Source organism: Mauremys mutica, chromosome 1 (assembly GCF_020497125.1).
Source record: "Mauremys mutica isolate MM-2020 ecotype Southern chromosome 1, ASM2049712v1, whole genome shotgun sequence".
In the NCBI taxonomy this organism is placed as follows: Eukaryota; Metazoa; Chordata; order Testudines; family Geoemydidae; genus Mauremys; species Mauremys mutica.
The window spans coordinates 329101311-329116028 of record NC_059072.1 but is presented as its reverse complement, the minus strand read 5'-3'; the positions used below and the strand labels follow the sequence as shown (position 1 = coordinate 329116028).

Genomic DNA, 14718 nt, shown 5'->3' with positions numbered 1-14718 from the left:
TATCTATGCCCTGACCCACCGCGGACACTGTGTTTGACCCTAGAAGCATTTGGAGCTCAGCCAAGAATGCAAATGCTTTTCAGAGACTGCAGGAACTGTGGGATAGCTTGAGTCCTCCAGTCCGTGAGCGTCCATTTGATTCTTTGGCTTTCCGTTACGCTTGTCACGCAACAGTGCGCTGAGTCCCTGCTATGGCGTCTGTCTGGAGATTTTTTAAAAATGATTTTGAATTTCGTCTTCTGTAACGGAGCGCTGATAGAACAGATTTGCCTGCCCTTACAGCGATCACATCCGCATGGTCCATGCGGGAGCTCTTTCTTTATTTTGATTTTTAACTGCATCACCACACGTGCTGATCGGAGCTCCATGCTGGGCAAACAGGAAATATTCAAAAGTTCGCGGGGCTTTTCCTGTCTACCTGGCCACTGCATCCGAGTTCAGATTGCTGTCCAGAGTGGTCAGTGGTGCACTGTGGGATACCGCCCGGAGGCCAATACCGTCGATCTGCGGCCACACTAACCCATATCCGATATGGTAATACCGTTATTAGTGCTACTCCTCTCGTTAGGGAGGAGTACAGAAACCGGTTTAAAGTGCCCCTTATACCGATATAAAGGGCCTCTCAGTGTGGACGGGTGTGGCGTTAAATCGGTTTTACGCTCCTAAAACCGGTTTAAACGCCTAGTGTAGACCAGGCCTGAGGCACATGAAGATAAGTGGTGTGCCCCAAGTTGCAGAGAATATTTTCAGCAGAGCTGGGAGCGAAGTCCTGATTATTTTTTCACGATTGAATCATGTCTTTTTGATCAAATCTGCTGAAGGCTTCTTCTCACTTGTGAATGTTGATTATTTTAAAAGAGTGATAGTCCCATCTTTAAATTACTCCTTGGTTTTGCCCTGAATTCCAGTATATATATCCCTGTAGTCTATTTCAGACATACAGTAATGAAAATTAATATACTATCTTACTTTTACTTTTTCAGGAAACCCGGTTGGATGATCTCCATCATGTTGCAGTAGCTCTGGGGAAACCAGAAGTATTTGTACAGAAGGATTCTAACGTAAGATGTTATGAGTTTTGGTCTCTAAAATAACTTTCCTTTTATTTCATTTTGTACGGCATTATGCAATTTGAATAGAATACTAAGTATTTTGGTCATAAATGTCATTTTTCCCTATCCTATAGCACAAGCTTTATAATAAGCGTAATGGCTCTACCTATCAGGAATCATGGAGAACAGCTAGTCAGAGACCCTCCAAAGGGCTTAATCTGCCAATTTCACTTCATTTGGTTCATTTCTCCTGGAAACAGAATTCAGCTCTTGTGGCTTCTCTGGTCTGACTCACTGTTCCCACCTTCAGTGGATATCCTAGAATTGCAACTCTTTGGAGCCTTGTACTTTAAAAATTCAGCCATAAAAGGGCAGACAACTCTTCCTGATCCACAGCTTGTGGTGTTTGTGGGTCTGGTCTCAAATCTCTCACAGTCATCACAGTGATAAAGTGCAGGGGTTGTATGGTCTTTTATGGTGCTCAATCCACCTCTTTGTTTCTATTTAGACCAACAAAATTAAAGGACTTGTATCGAGGAATAAAGATTGTAGGTCACAGTTATAAGATGGGGGCTTTATCCATGAATGCAGTTACCCTGAAAGGGAGTTAGGGGTCATGGTAGGTAATCAGCTGAGTGTGAGCTGTCAGTGCAGTGCTGTAGCTAAGAAGGTGAATGTGATGCTTCGATACATAAGCAGAGGAATGTCTAGTAAGAATAGGGAGAGGTGGTGTTACCTCTGAGTATGGCATTAGTAAGGACATTACTGGAATGCTGTGTCCAGCTCTGATGTCCACATTTCAAAAAGGATGTCGCAAATTTGGAAAGGGTTCAGAAAAGTGCTACAAGAATGATTTCAGGTCTAGAAAATATGGTTTATGGTGAACGACTGAGGAAGCTCTCTCTTTCTCCAAGAGAAGGTTGAAGTGACTTGATCAGTCTACAAGTTTTTACATGGGAGAAAGACTTATGATAGTAGACAGACATCTTCTTAATCTATCAGAAAAAGGCATAACAAGATTGAGTGGTTGAAAGGTGAAGCTAGACAAATTCAGACTGGAAATAGGTACAATTTTTTTAATAGGGTCAATAATTAACGATTGGAACAACTTAGGACTACTTACCTAAGGATGTGGTGGATTCTCCACCTGGAGTCTTTCAATCAAGACTGGATATCTTTCTCAAAGAGATGTTATAGCTCACGCAGAAGTTAAAGGCTGTTGTAGAAATTATTGGATGAGGTTCTTTGGTCTGTGTAATGCAGGTGATCACAATACATGATCATAATGGTCCTTCAGGTATGCATCACATGACATGTAGGCATGTGCCTCATGCATATGATATTGGATTCTTTTCAAAAGCAGTGTCGGTCGGGGCTACCCATAACCCCCTGTGCCTCTTCATCCTCCCATGCAAGGGCATAAAAGATGGAGCATCCGGAACCCTCTCTTCTTAATGTCCATGACATAAAGATGGAATCTAGTGAGTGTTCAACCCACTACTTATATAGAGCTTCAAACTCACCCTTTTCCTGACTGATTTGGTGAAAAGAATCTATAGTCCCCTTCTTATCCCCTTATTACATTAATTTCGACATTCCATTTAAAAAAAAAGTCCTCTCCCACCCCTGCATACACACCTTTTGTTAAGCAGGGTGAGGTGCTTCATGCTAATATGGCAGACCCTAAGCCACTAGGGTTCAAACGCTGCTTGTCCTGTGATGTTCTCCTCCCCCTGCTGATAGACACGACTATTACCTCTTCTGCCCAGGGGCACACCCACCCACTTAGCATCCAGGCCCACCCATATCTGAGCAGGGGTGTAGTGCGGCCCGAAGCATCACTTGGGCACCTGAAATCCAAGACAGAGCTATGCGCCCATCTTTCAGAAAGCTACATGCTGGCAGCTCTGCCTGGCTATTTTCTGAGCTGCCCCATGTGCGTGCCCAGCTTGGCAAGTGAAACCCTTCATCTGGGGGCACCAGGGCTAGGAATAGGGAGTGGCATCAGGGGAGAAGCTGAGCTAGCACAGTCTGTCATTGCCCGTCCACCTGAAAGTCAGGACCCACCCAGATTTCCACTCCTAGCTACACTATTGCTTCTGCCTGGGGGAGAACCACATCTCAGACAGGTGTGAAGTGTGTCAGTCATTTTCATCCAGGATGCGCAAGCCCAGGAATGTGCAGCTCAAGTTACATCTTCTTGAGCAATCCGTGTGTGTCAGTTCAGATCCTGAGGAAATGATAGCTGCCAAAAGTGGAACCAAATACTTTGGATCAGAAAGTGCTCCCTGGAATAGGCACCAGAGCCTGGGATCGGGCAGTGAAGAGGACACTGGCATCCTCAGCACTGTCAACCTTGGTGCGCTGGCAGCCTCACATAATAACTGGTGCCTACACTCTGATCATGGACAAGTGATGCCAAGAAACATTCCCACCTGGAGCATAAGCACAGCTCTGAAAAACAAAAGGACCATTGCACAAAGAGCACATCAAATATCACTCCTCCAAGGACAAAGCCTCCAAATCCTCCACCAAGGCAGGAATGGCATGCGGCGGGGGGGAGCTCTGGTACCGTTCTTGGTATCCATGACCAAAATAATGACAGGTCCAAGATATACCCCTGCAGAGACCCATAGATCTAGTGCTCCTAAGCGGTGATCAGAATTAGATGTGATGCAGAGGCCACATCACTACATGGCACTGTCATTCAAAGAGGGTGACTCATTGTCACCCTTGCCAGTTTATTCCTCCCCAGCTACAAGCAGGGTTGCCTCTGCCTCACCTTCAGAGAGCAACCCCAGTTACCTGAGGTAGAACCCCCTTGCTAAATGCTCTGCTTCAGGTAAGACATGTGTGGAAATGAATAGGGTAGCTGAGGGCAATTATGTCTTACACCCATTTGTCTAATGGTTGATCAAGCCCCATGGAAAGGGACAAGGCAGACAAGGATCAACTCCAGTGTGACTCTCAACACTCCTGTCAAGCCTGTTGGCTTTGTGACTGTGTCAGGTGTGTGATGGAGGAGGTCAGTGGGCATCTCCTGGAATACTGTTGTTTTGATGTCCAGGGTGTCTGCTATTTGGGAGAGGAACTCCTGGAAGCATTTGAAGTTCTTGACCACTGGGGTAAGGGCTGGTGTCACTGTCTCATGATGAAGATGACACCTGTGATGGAGAAAGGGGTGTGACATAGTGGTATTATGATGTTATGGTTATAGCATAATTATGATGCATTTTATGCAAGATGGGTCATGTGAGATGTCACTGGAAAAGTTATGATTTGCTGAATATGATTATCTTATTTGTACACGTTTCATTTTTGTATGTGAAGTTATAAATACTATGTATCTGTACTTCAAATGTAGTTACACCTGGGTAATGCCCACTAGACAAGATGCTTCCAGTCTAGCTAGCTGGTTGGGAAGAACCTATGCAGAGCAATGAGCCGTTAGGGAAAACAGTGGGCCTTAGGAGAAGCTTATCTCCCATCTGGTAAGCCTTCCTGAGAGCACTCCAGACAGCCTGTAAGTAATGGCTGCTATGACTCTACAAGGACATGTGACCAGGCCACATGATTCTGGACTCCATCTTGGGATGTCAGTATTTTTCCACAAACTGCTCTGGGAACCAAGTTTTGAAACAAAGGGTTCCCCTACCATAAGCAAAAGCTATACAAGGCCGGAAGGGATGTCACATTTCCCTACTTATCCCCCTTCCCCATCCCTCTTCCAGCATCATTCTCATAAGATCCTGTTGCAAACAGAAGTGCCCTCATTGCTTCATCTAGGAGCCATAGGAGAGACTTCTGCTCTCCATAGTTCTTTATCCCAAAGAACGAGTGTCTTCATCCTTTGCTAGACCTGAGGAGACTCAACTAATATGCTGCCTCAGATTCAGGATGGTAATGCCTCCATCATTCCACCTCTGCAGGTTGAGAATTGGTTCATGGCTCTCGACTTGCAAAAGGCACACTTCCACATAGCCGTCCATCTAGCCCACAGGTAGTACCTAAGGTGAGGCCCAATCATTAACAAAACAAGGTACTGCCATTCAACCTGTCCACTATGCTGACAGTCATTACAAAATGCCTGGTTGTGGTTGCAGCACACTTGGGAAGTCAGGGCAGTCACATCTACTCTTACCTGGATGACTGACTGATCAGAGACAGGTCCCAGCAAGAGACAGCAAGGATCCCACTGTCCCTCCTAGTGAAATACAAAAATAAACATAATCTTTTATCCTATTGCAAATGATAGACTTCATAAGAGCTACAGTAGACTCCAGATCATATAGAGTGTACCTGCATGAGAACCACTTCCTGTTGTTGCAATCACTGCTACCTGAGATAAGATCCAATCTGTGTACAATAATAGGGATGTTCCTTGTGGCATTCAGTCGTATGTTGGCACATGTATGTGCCCCTGGAGCTCTGGGACAGGTCTATTTACTCCCCAGCAAGACACCAAATGGATAGGAATGTTGGGGTGCCAACTCATGCCCCACAGGGATGGTCTCCGCATCACCACCATATGTGTGTGTTTTTTTTTTTTTCCAATGGAAGCATGAGCAGATGCAGGGTGCACACATTGCCATGACAGATACTGCTGTTTAGAAGAATCTGATCTCTAATGTATGGGGCATATACGCACCAACAGTGGGATCCACACTAACGACAACATTTCAAAGAACCACAATTATTGTAGGATAAATAGCCCTTCTTTATAGGCCTTAATATCTATGAATCTGATTCCCTGGCACTTTTTCCCTTTTCCATTTTATTCTTTTATTTAATTTTATTCACTATAATGTTAATCTCTAGGACTATATTATCTGCATCCCCACTACTGTACATCTTAACGTATTTAAGGTTAATTTTTTTATTGCATTAGTATCAATCAACATTTTAAAATTATTCTTTTTAGTATGTACAACAGTTTAAACCGATTGGGGCGGAGGGGAGGGAGAGGAGTGAAATTTGTCCATGCTTCCATCTAACTCTCAAATGTATTTTCCTTAGGTTCTTTCTAAAGACCTGACCCAGCCACAATTCCAGGTATTGACTTTTAATGATTTAGTTGCTGCCGGTGTTCCTATAGCACCTGAAGACCCTGCATACTGGGATAACTTTTGTTCCAAGCAGGAATGCCCAGCACGCCAGAGTACTCATTCAAGATAACTGTGTTTCCAAGAAAAGAAGCTGAAATCTTTCAAAGACCACTCATTGTTCCTTTGCAAAGCTTAATTTGAGTGTGTGTATACATTTCTCCTTTTAGACCAATATTCGGTTTTCCAGCCTCACAAAGCTGCCACCTTTTACCCTCTTTCCCCTATGCTGAGATCATTTCAGGCTAAAGAAACTGTGAAATAAAAGATGTAAATTGATCCTGCACCTTCTTTTCATTGTGTAATTTGCATCTACCTCTGTGATTCTCTTATCTCCATGATTACCCCCTGCCAATAGCAGTGAACAGAGCTACATTAATGCTGCTCTTGATGAGCAACAAGTGTTTAATATTTAAAGAAAATGTGTTTTTCATGCTTAATTTCTGCTGATGTTTAAGTGATATTATTGCCTCTTTCTCATGAAATCATAATTTTATGCCAAAGTGGCTGGGCAAAGCCAAAGTAAAACAGTTGGTTAATGATGATGGCACTATTACTTCATAGCAAAAGTTCTATGTGAAATTACCAAACTTATTTGTCACCACTGTAAGTGCTGTTAATGGATCTACAGCTGTGTAAAACCAGTTTGAGAGTGTTCTAAGTCCTGGGCTTTTGGTGAGGTATGTCCTCACACAGTCAGTCGCCTCCTCACAATTGTCTGTACTGATTCTCTCCGCTAATAGTGTACAGGTTTTCTGCCTCTCCTTTAGATATCTGAGTCCTCTGAAGTGGTAGTTCTGCTTTTCTGGACCCACATTTGCATTTCTGTTCTCTTTATTTCTGGGGACCCCTATTTTGTAAATATATAGGCACTGTCTGCCCTTCTCCAAGGAGGACCGCAGAGCTGGAGCTGGGGAATGTAGAGTATTGCATTGTCATGTAGACTTCAGAGAGACTTGGGAGAGAGCAATAGGTGCTAAAAGACAATTTTAGACTCTGTCTTGTCCTTTTCAGACAATACTTTTTCCCATTGTGTATCCTTCTTTTTAATCTAGGAAGTGTGGATACTTGAGATCATTTGAAAGGTGCAGGGAATGGATACTGACCAGAATCATTATCTCAGAATAAAAGGCTCCATTCTCTTCCCAGTGTAGTCAAACAAAATTCATGTTGACTTCAGTGGGAGTAGGATTGTGCCCAAATTGTCCTGCATTCTGATTGGGTGAAAGCCTGCTTGTATTATAACCATTAAACTTGCACCTCTGATGTTAAATAGGATTTGAGGCAGGAAGGAAATGGGTTTTATGGTCTTACAAAAGCCCCCATGCTGATGATGCAGATAATCACTTTCTCACACTCAAATAATACCTGTTAATATTATCCTTTTGCCTGCTTTTACAGCACACTTTTAAAATTGAGCCATTAATTAATAAATAATTACATAATTCTCTCTCAATCATTACAGCTTTACCCTGTAGGTAGGAGTGAATCTTAAAATTAAGAATTTGTAGTACTAAAAATATGACGACTATTGGATCTTGGGTTAGGATTCCCCCAGGGGCCAAGGTAATTCTGTTTAAAGTCAAGGGAAATTTCTTAACGGAGAAAACCAACATTAAGTCCATTGTACCCTGCTGATTGTAAAATTTTATTTTATTTGCTAAAATAATAGCAGTCATAAGAATTTGCTGATGGATGTTTTTCTCCAGACTACAATAGATGTTTAAAAATAATCTTGTTTATTAGTTATTGGTCTTAATTGTCCCTGCTGCTGGTGTTTCAGACCAAACTGAGAATCCAGTGCTTTTTAGCAGACCGCACTGCAAACACTAAGCCCCATTGGCAAGTGCATAATAAATGTTATCATCTGCAGTGAAATAATTCTCAGTGTTGTATGTGATCACATTTAGGCATGGGAATCCTGATAAATATGGCAAATAACCCCTCTTTTGGCTGGCTAATGACTAATAAGGCTATATCTGTAACAAGAAAGTTTAGAAACTTAAGGGTTGGTTCTCCCCCAAACTCTCCCACCTCCAAAAAAAGCATTGATCCTGAAAGACCAGGGAGAATCACTAGGAAGGCTGTAAATCCTCACAATATACAGATTTCCTTTACATTTGGATTTCTGTTGCTGTGAGTAAAAAACCAAGATGAATCTAACTTTTGCAAATTTTATCAAGCAATAATGGTAAGAGATAATGTTGGCTTGTGGAAACTAAAATGAGTCATATGTATCTACAATTTCAGATCTTGGCAGTATTGATAGAATTATTTTACATTCACATGCACAGAAAAGGAGCAATCATAAGGGTATAAGAGTTTCACATGTCTATACATTAAGATCTTCTGATACCCTGGGAATGTAAACAGTTATTCTCACAATCATAAGAATTGTTTTCTGAGCATATACTACTGCTGTAAATAATTATTTAGAAAATAAACTGAATCTGCTCTTTAAGCAGTTATGCATGTGAAGCACACATGAAAATCAACATTATGGATATGTATAGAAGAGATAGTGTAATTGAATATCCAAGGTGAAATCATTAATATTACTGTAAATGATCTATCTATTTAATGCTTTAGGGCCAGATTTTTAACTTTGTTCTTTACAGAAATAGCCTGGTACAAATTGTGATAAATGTGTTTAACTTTGGCATATGTCTGTGATTTTAAAGTTTATTGCGTCTTATGTAAAGATTATAGTTTAGTGACAGACGTACTTTGAGGACACTTTGCATCTATGTGAAAAGAGAGTTATGTTGCTATTTGATATTAGTATATGGCTGTAGGAAGTAGGTCATATGACTCAATCAGGCTTACACTATCGTGCAAGATTTATCTTATTACTATATTACAGAAGCACATGGGCTGAATGAACACGTTAGCTAAAGCTGACCTTGGTGTTCAGTTTTTCCACAAAAAAAAAAAGGTGTAAAGCACTGGTATGTTCACAGCTAACCACATTAACTAACAAATCAACATACATAAGATGTTGCTAGAAAGACCTGGATATGAAAACAAATATAAGCTAGAAATGAGGCTAAAGATATGCACATGAGCATCATCTCTCTTGGAAAAAACTACCTGTTGGATGACACTTCCCAGCTTTAGTGACCATGCACAACTCTGTTTTACTCTGATGGTGTTTGTTCACCTTGTTTTTTAGTTTGTAACATCCTTAAGGCAGTAATCATGTTTTTGGCATACGTCATGCACATTCTATACAAATTTTTAATATCCAAATATTGTAAATATTCTACGTTGTTATTTACTCTTACATTAGTGAGCTGTTCTAAGGTTTCTTTTTATTGAAATAATAATTTCTAAAATTGAATTATTATTCTAGCATTCTGTATCTGTTCTTCTGTTTTTTAAATAATAAAGGTGGTTTGTTCACAGCCAAACACCTAAGTAGGGTTTGACTTGTGTTGTTGTTAGATAGGAGGTCTCCAAGGCTTGAACACCAAGAACCTGAGGCAAGTAACATTAGTGAGTCAATAGGTATAATGCTTTGCTCTTAATCAGTATTGAATCTATGCTAGAGCACAGGACAGTATGATGCTGGAGCTGGCATCTTGCAGATGAGACATAAAACTAAGATTCTGACCACTTGTGGTCATTAAAGCTTCCATATCACTTTTTGTAAGAGTAAGCATGTTATTCCCTTTCTTCTGGCCAAATACCAGTAGTATAATTATATTCTGTCTACCTAACTTTTCTCTGCAACTTTGATTGGGTAAGGTACGGTATTCTTCACTTCCTGCCTTAAACTGTGGCAGATGTGTGCTGCTGAACAGCTACTGTTTTCCACTTCAGAGGTAATTGCATTTTAGTGGTGGGAGAAGTTAGCCCCCATAGAGCCCTTGTTTAATTTGCAAGAAGGCTTAATTTGTTAATGGTGTAAGGAGTGTTGAGCACTGATGAGCTCCCAAAATCCTAATAACCAGTTCCCTACCAGGTCCTCGGCAGCACTTTGGCGGTGGGGGGGGTCTTCACTCGCTCCGGGTTTTCGGCAGCATATATATAACACACACTCTCTCTCTCTCTCTCTCTCCATATACAGAGTGTCTTCAACTCTTGGGCTATATGGTAGCTTGCACCTTTGTAACCAATCATACCTGGCTACACCTCCACTGCTTCCAGGGTTGATGCGGAACAACCTACTGTCCAAGCAGGGACACCTGCGACAGGCAGGCGACTTGCCCCTTTTGTGTAAAGAATTCCCTAAACTGGTGCAAAGAGCAACTCAACATTTGTGTGGGTGTCCCTTTCTCTCACCCAACCACATCAGTGACTAAGAACCGACATATCCCTATTAGGATGGGGAGCTCACCTTGACACCCTCACGGTTCAGGGTTGGTGAACAACCCACAAAGCCAGTCTCCACATCAGCCTATTTGAGCTCAGGCCAGTCAGGAACATTTGCCTTCATTTTCTGCCCCTCATCAAGGACAAGCCAGTCAGGATCACAATGGACAATATGTCCTGCATATGCTACATCAACAGTCAGGAAGGAGCAAGATCTTGCTCCTTGTGTGCCAAAGCCAAAATGGTGGGTGCTGAGCACCCACTGGCAGCCCTCCTGATCAGCTCTTCCCTCTCCCTCCAGTGCCTCCTGCCCGCCACAATCAGCTGTTCTGTGGCATGCAGAAGGTGCTGGCGGGGGGGGGAGGAGCGAGGGTGAGGTGCGCTCGGGGGAGTGGACAGATTGGGGCAGAAAGAGGCAGGCTGGGGGTTGGGCCTTGGGGGAAAGGGTGGAGTGTGGGAGGGGCTGGGGGTCAAGCCTCCCCCCGCCCCCCCCCCGGCACATTAGAAAGTCAGCACCTCAGGCCAAAGCCATAAAACTCTGGAGCTGGTGTATAGCCCACCATTTCCAGATTTCAGCGGTCTACCTCCCGGGCATCCAGAACACCCCATCCCATGCCCTTAGCAGACATTTCTCCCACAATTACGAATGGGAGTTGGACACTCTCAGGTTCCCCATAGCATATTCAAGAGATGGGGGCTGCCAGAGATGGAACTTTTTGCCACCTCCGAGAACAGGAAGTGCCCTCTGTTCTGTTCAAGGGGAGAATAGGGGTCTGGGTCACCACTTCTTGGAGCACACTTTCCTTCTACCATGGAAGAAGGAAGAGTCTGTTCTATGCCTTTCTCCCAATGCTCCCAATTCTAAGGGTGCCAAACAAGATAAGGCAGTACAAGGCCAGAGTTATTATCATAGTACCTACCTAGCCAAGACAAGCTTGGTACACTTGCTTGCTTCAATTCTGTATCCAACCATTGATCAAGTGTTGCATCGCAAGAGCAGGAACGAAGTCCAAGCAGAGAGAGACAGCGTGTGTGTGTATACATCTCTCTTTATTCATTTCCCAGCATGCTCTTATATACAATATGGTAGTCAATCAATTACTAATTGATTAATCAAATTAACACAGCTGCAGCTGTAACCCATAGGGTAATTATCATTCTACACACCTGTCTACCTATTCACAATTAGCTGGCCAATGAGAACAAGCCCAAGGCCAGCCCTTCACACACAATTTCCAACCCAGAAGCCTTCAGCATCTCACATTCAATCCCACATCTCCCCCCTTTATTTACAATCAAAAGAAAAGGGAAAAGGAAAGCAAGATAAAAACATTCACCAAACATTTTCAACTTATAACAGCATAACACCACAATCTATCTTAATCAAATATTATGTTATTCATAAAACATTTGCAACTCATAACAGCATAACATTATAACCTATCATAAACCAGAAATTAAAACTTTATAAAATCAACCTATATGACCATTCAATCCTTAACATATAATTTCAACAACATCAAACGAACAAAACAAAACACAATAAACAAATGATGTAACCTCTGCAGGACCCCCCCCCCCTCTTTTTTTTTTTTTTTTTGAAACATCCCTCAGCTGTCAGGTGATCAAACTGACACTGAGGGTGGGGGGGGGTCTTAAGGAAAAAACATCAAACCACATGACAACACAACAACAATTCTGGCCAGAAAACAGACAACACAAAACATAACAAGGAACATAAAACATAAATCTTAGTTCTAAATAATAATTGCATGGTACCACACAGATTTTCTTTCAAACACAAAAAATCATCTCAAGCGAGTAATTCATTCACGGAGGATCAGACAGAAAAAGTCCTGACAGAGCTAACAAACAGCTCTCCTCTGGGGGCTCTGGTTCCGCGACATCTGAGCGCGTCTTGTGAGGCTCCTCCGCATCTGCCTGCCGTCACTCCGGAGGACGCAACCAAGGCCGGACCCACCTCGCTGGCATCCACCTGGGACCCGCATCAGTGGCAACACACGCATAACCCCTGCCCCACGTTAGCAAGTCAACTGGTCCTTTCCATATTTGCTGCTGATAATCAAACCATTTGACCGAGGGTCGGGGGGCCACACCCTGCTCTTCCCCAGTCATCCCGCTGACATGTTTAATCGCGGGGGACACCTGGCTGTTTTTACCAAGATGTAACCAATTAAGTACGTAAAGAGCTTTCAGCAACTGAGTGGCAGGCGTCTTATCCAAGGCGTCTGCCCACCCAGTGCAAATCCCCCCTTTCTGTTTTAAGAGGAGCGCCTTAAAAGAGGCGTGAGCACGTTCAATAATAGCTTGTAGTTTGTCTGCTTCAGCCTGAAGGGTTTGGACAAGCAGTTCTTTGGCTTGTAGCTCCTTCTTAATTTCACTCAGCTCAAGAACAGCAGCTCTATAATGACGACGGTTATGTGCTGCATCTACTTTGGCTGCCGCAACCTGCTTTTTAAGGTTATTAACTTTTGACTTTTCTCTTTCTAAGGCAGTCTGTAAAGCTTGAATATTTAGGACTGCTTGAACCCGGAGATTCAGCTGCACCAGGTCTGCCTCTCTTTCTGCTAGTACTGTTTCGGGGGTGTTGCTGTACTCTCGCAAAACAGTGTTAGACTGACCAAGACCAGTGAGCTTCCCCCGTTCATGTTCCAGTTCGAGGGCCAACTTCTTGTTTATTTCTTCCAAACGTTTTATCTTCCTCCTGAAACCTCTAGATTCTTGAAGCTCCTGGCTGGTGAGTGAAATTACTTCTTGCAGCTCTTTCTCCGACATCATCTTACTGTGGCTAACAGCCTGCAGCTCTATCTCCAAAGCTTGAATCCTTTCATGGGAAGCCTGGTTATTTCCTCCATCAGCGATTTGTGCTTTTAGTTTGCTCAGCTCTAGTTCAGAAGATTCCTTTGCAGTGAGGGCTTCCTGCAGCCGGCGGCTAAGAATGCCAACTGCATTCTCATAGGCTTTATGTTTTGCCTTCATTTCTTTCTGTGCACTGGTCAGATCTAACCCCAGACGCTTCATTTTTTGTTTCTGTTCAGTGATGGCCTTTTTGGCTTCCTCTTGCATGTGTTCTACCTGTAGTTTTAATACCTCATTCACCTCAGCAAGAGATGTTATTTGTTCTTTATCAATCTGCAAAGACTGTAGCTGTATCTCCATGTCATCCCGTTCTTTTTGTACTGACTGGAGGTGGCTTTCTAACTCCACCATCTGCTGGTGAACCTGGGATACTTCCTTCTGAAGTCTTGAGCATTCAACATCAATGGACTGCTTTTCACTTTGAAGTTTCAGTAGCTCCTGTTTTAATTCTTTCACTTCCAAATCCAGCCGCTTTTTTGTAGATTTTAATTCACTAATCAGCTGGTCCTGTGAACTTGCATCTCTTTGATAAGCTTCCACCATTACCTTTTGCTGTAAGAACTGCTCCTTTACTTTTTGGGTCTGTTTCTTCAGGCTGGCACTTCCCTGTTGCAGATTTTCCACCTGGCTTAATTGTGCCAAGATTTCTGATGCTACCTCAGTACTTTCACCTAAGAAGTTTGCTCCTTCATCAAGTTCTTCTTTGCTTGCTTTTGCTGCCTGCAGAGCTACCTCTAGGAAAATCTTCTCATTCTGCAAATATTGGATCGTGTCATCCTTAGAAATAACATCACCCTGGAATTCCTCTAACCTGGCCACCAGCTCATCATATTGAGTCTGTAGGTCATTTAGGGACTGCTCTTTGGTGTGCAATGATTCTTGGGTTAAGGTGAGCTGCTTCAAGAGCACTAGATGCTCTTGCTGTAAAGATTCAAACTGTAGATCTCGCTGATGCAGAATCAATTTAACCTGTTCCAGTTCTCGCTCCAGTGTTACTGCAAAATCAGCCATTTTCTGCAGTTGTCTTCTCTCATCCTCAAACTCCTCCAATCGTCTCTGCGCGGTGAGCCATACTGGACTCAGGGAGAAAACCTCCTTATCGCCCTGAGCCACCGATTTCCAGAGCTCACAGCCCAATCGCTCCCAAACAGTTTTAACGGAAAGTCTCCTTCTTCGTCCCCACCGCAACAGGCGGGATAACGCATCAGAGGGGAACTTTTCTCCCCGCCGCTCCGTGATGCGTGTCACCGTCTTCTCCTCTGTTGACGCAGCGGTTCCCATATTAGCTGCTCACCTCTGAGCTCAGGTGCGCCTCCCTTTTCAGACGCCCTGCAGCTTGCCGCTCAACACTGAGCTCAGGTGCGCCCCCC

General features: G+C 43.2%; 2 protein-coding genes across 3 annotated transcripts in view; one reads left to right on the top strand and one right to left on the bottom strand.

Moving 5' to 3' along the window:
* The window catches only part of AASDHPPT (aminoadipate-semialdehyde dehydrogenase-phosphopantetheinyl transferase), a 50294-nt gene extending 41159 nt beyond the window's left edge, over positions 1–9135 (top strand). For both annotated transcript variants that reach the window (XM_045018801.1, XM_045018806.1), the window contains exons 5-6: positions 984–1061; positions 6069–9135. In XM_045018801.1, coding sequence (XP_044874736.1) covers positions 984–1061; positions 6069–6227 — 237 coding nt within the window. In that variant the 3' untranslated portion in view covers positions 6228–9135. The remainder of the gene's footprint in view (positions 1–983; positions 1062–6068) is intronic.
* Positions 9136–11108: 1973 nt separating this feature from the next.
* Positions 11109–14476, bottom strand: LOC123361757 (golgin subfamily A member 3-like; the record flags this gene model as incomplete). The annotated part of the gene is made up of 2 exons (XM_045001886.1): positions 11109–11218; positions 12649–14476. Coding segments are annotated over 2 exons (1938 nt in total), but the record flags the coding sequence as incomplete, so codon positions are not given.
* Between the last annotated feature and the right edge of the window lie 242 nt (positions 14477–14718).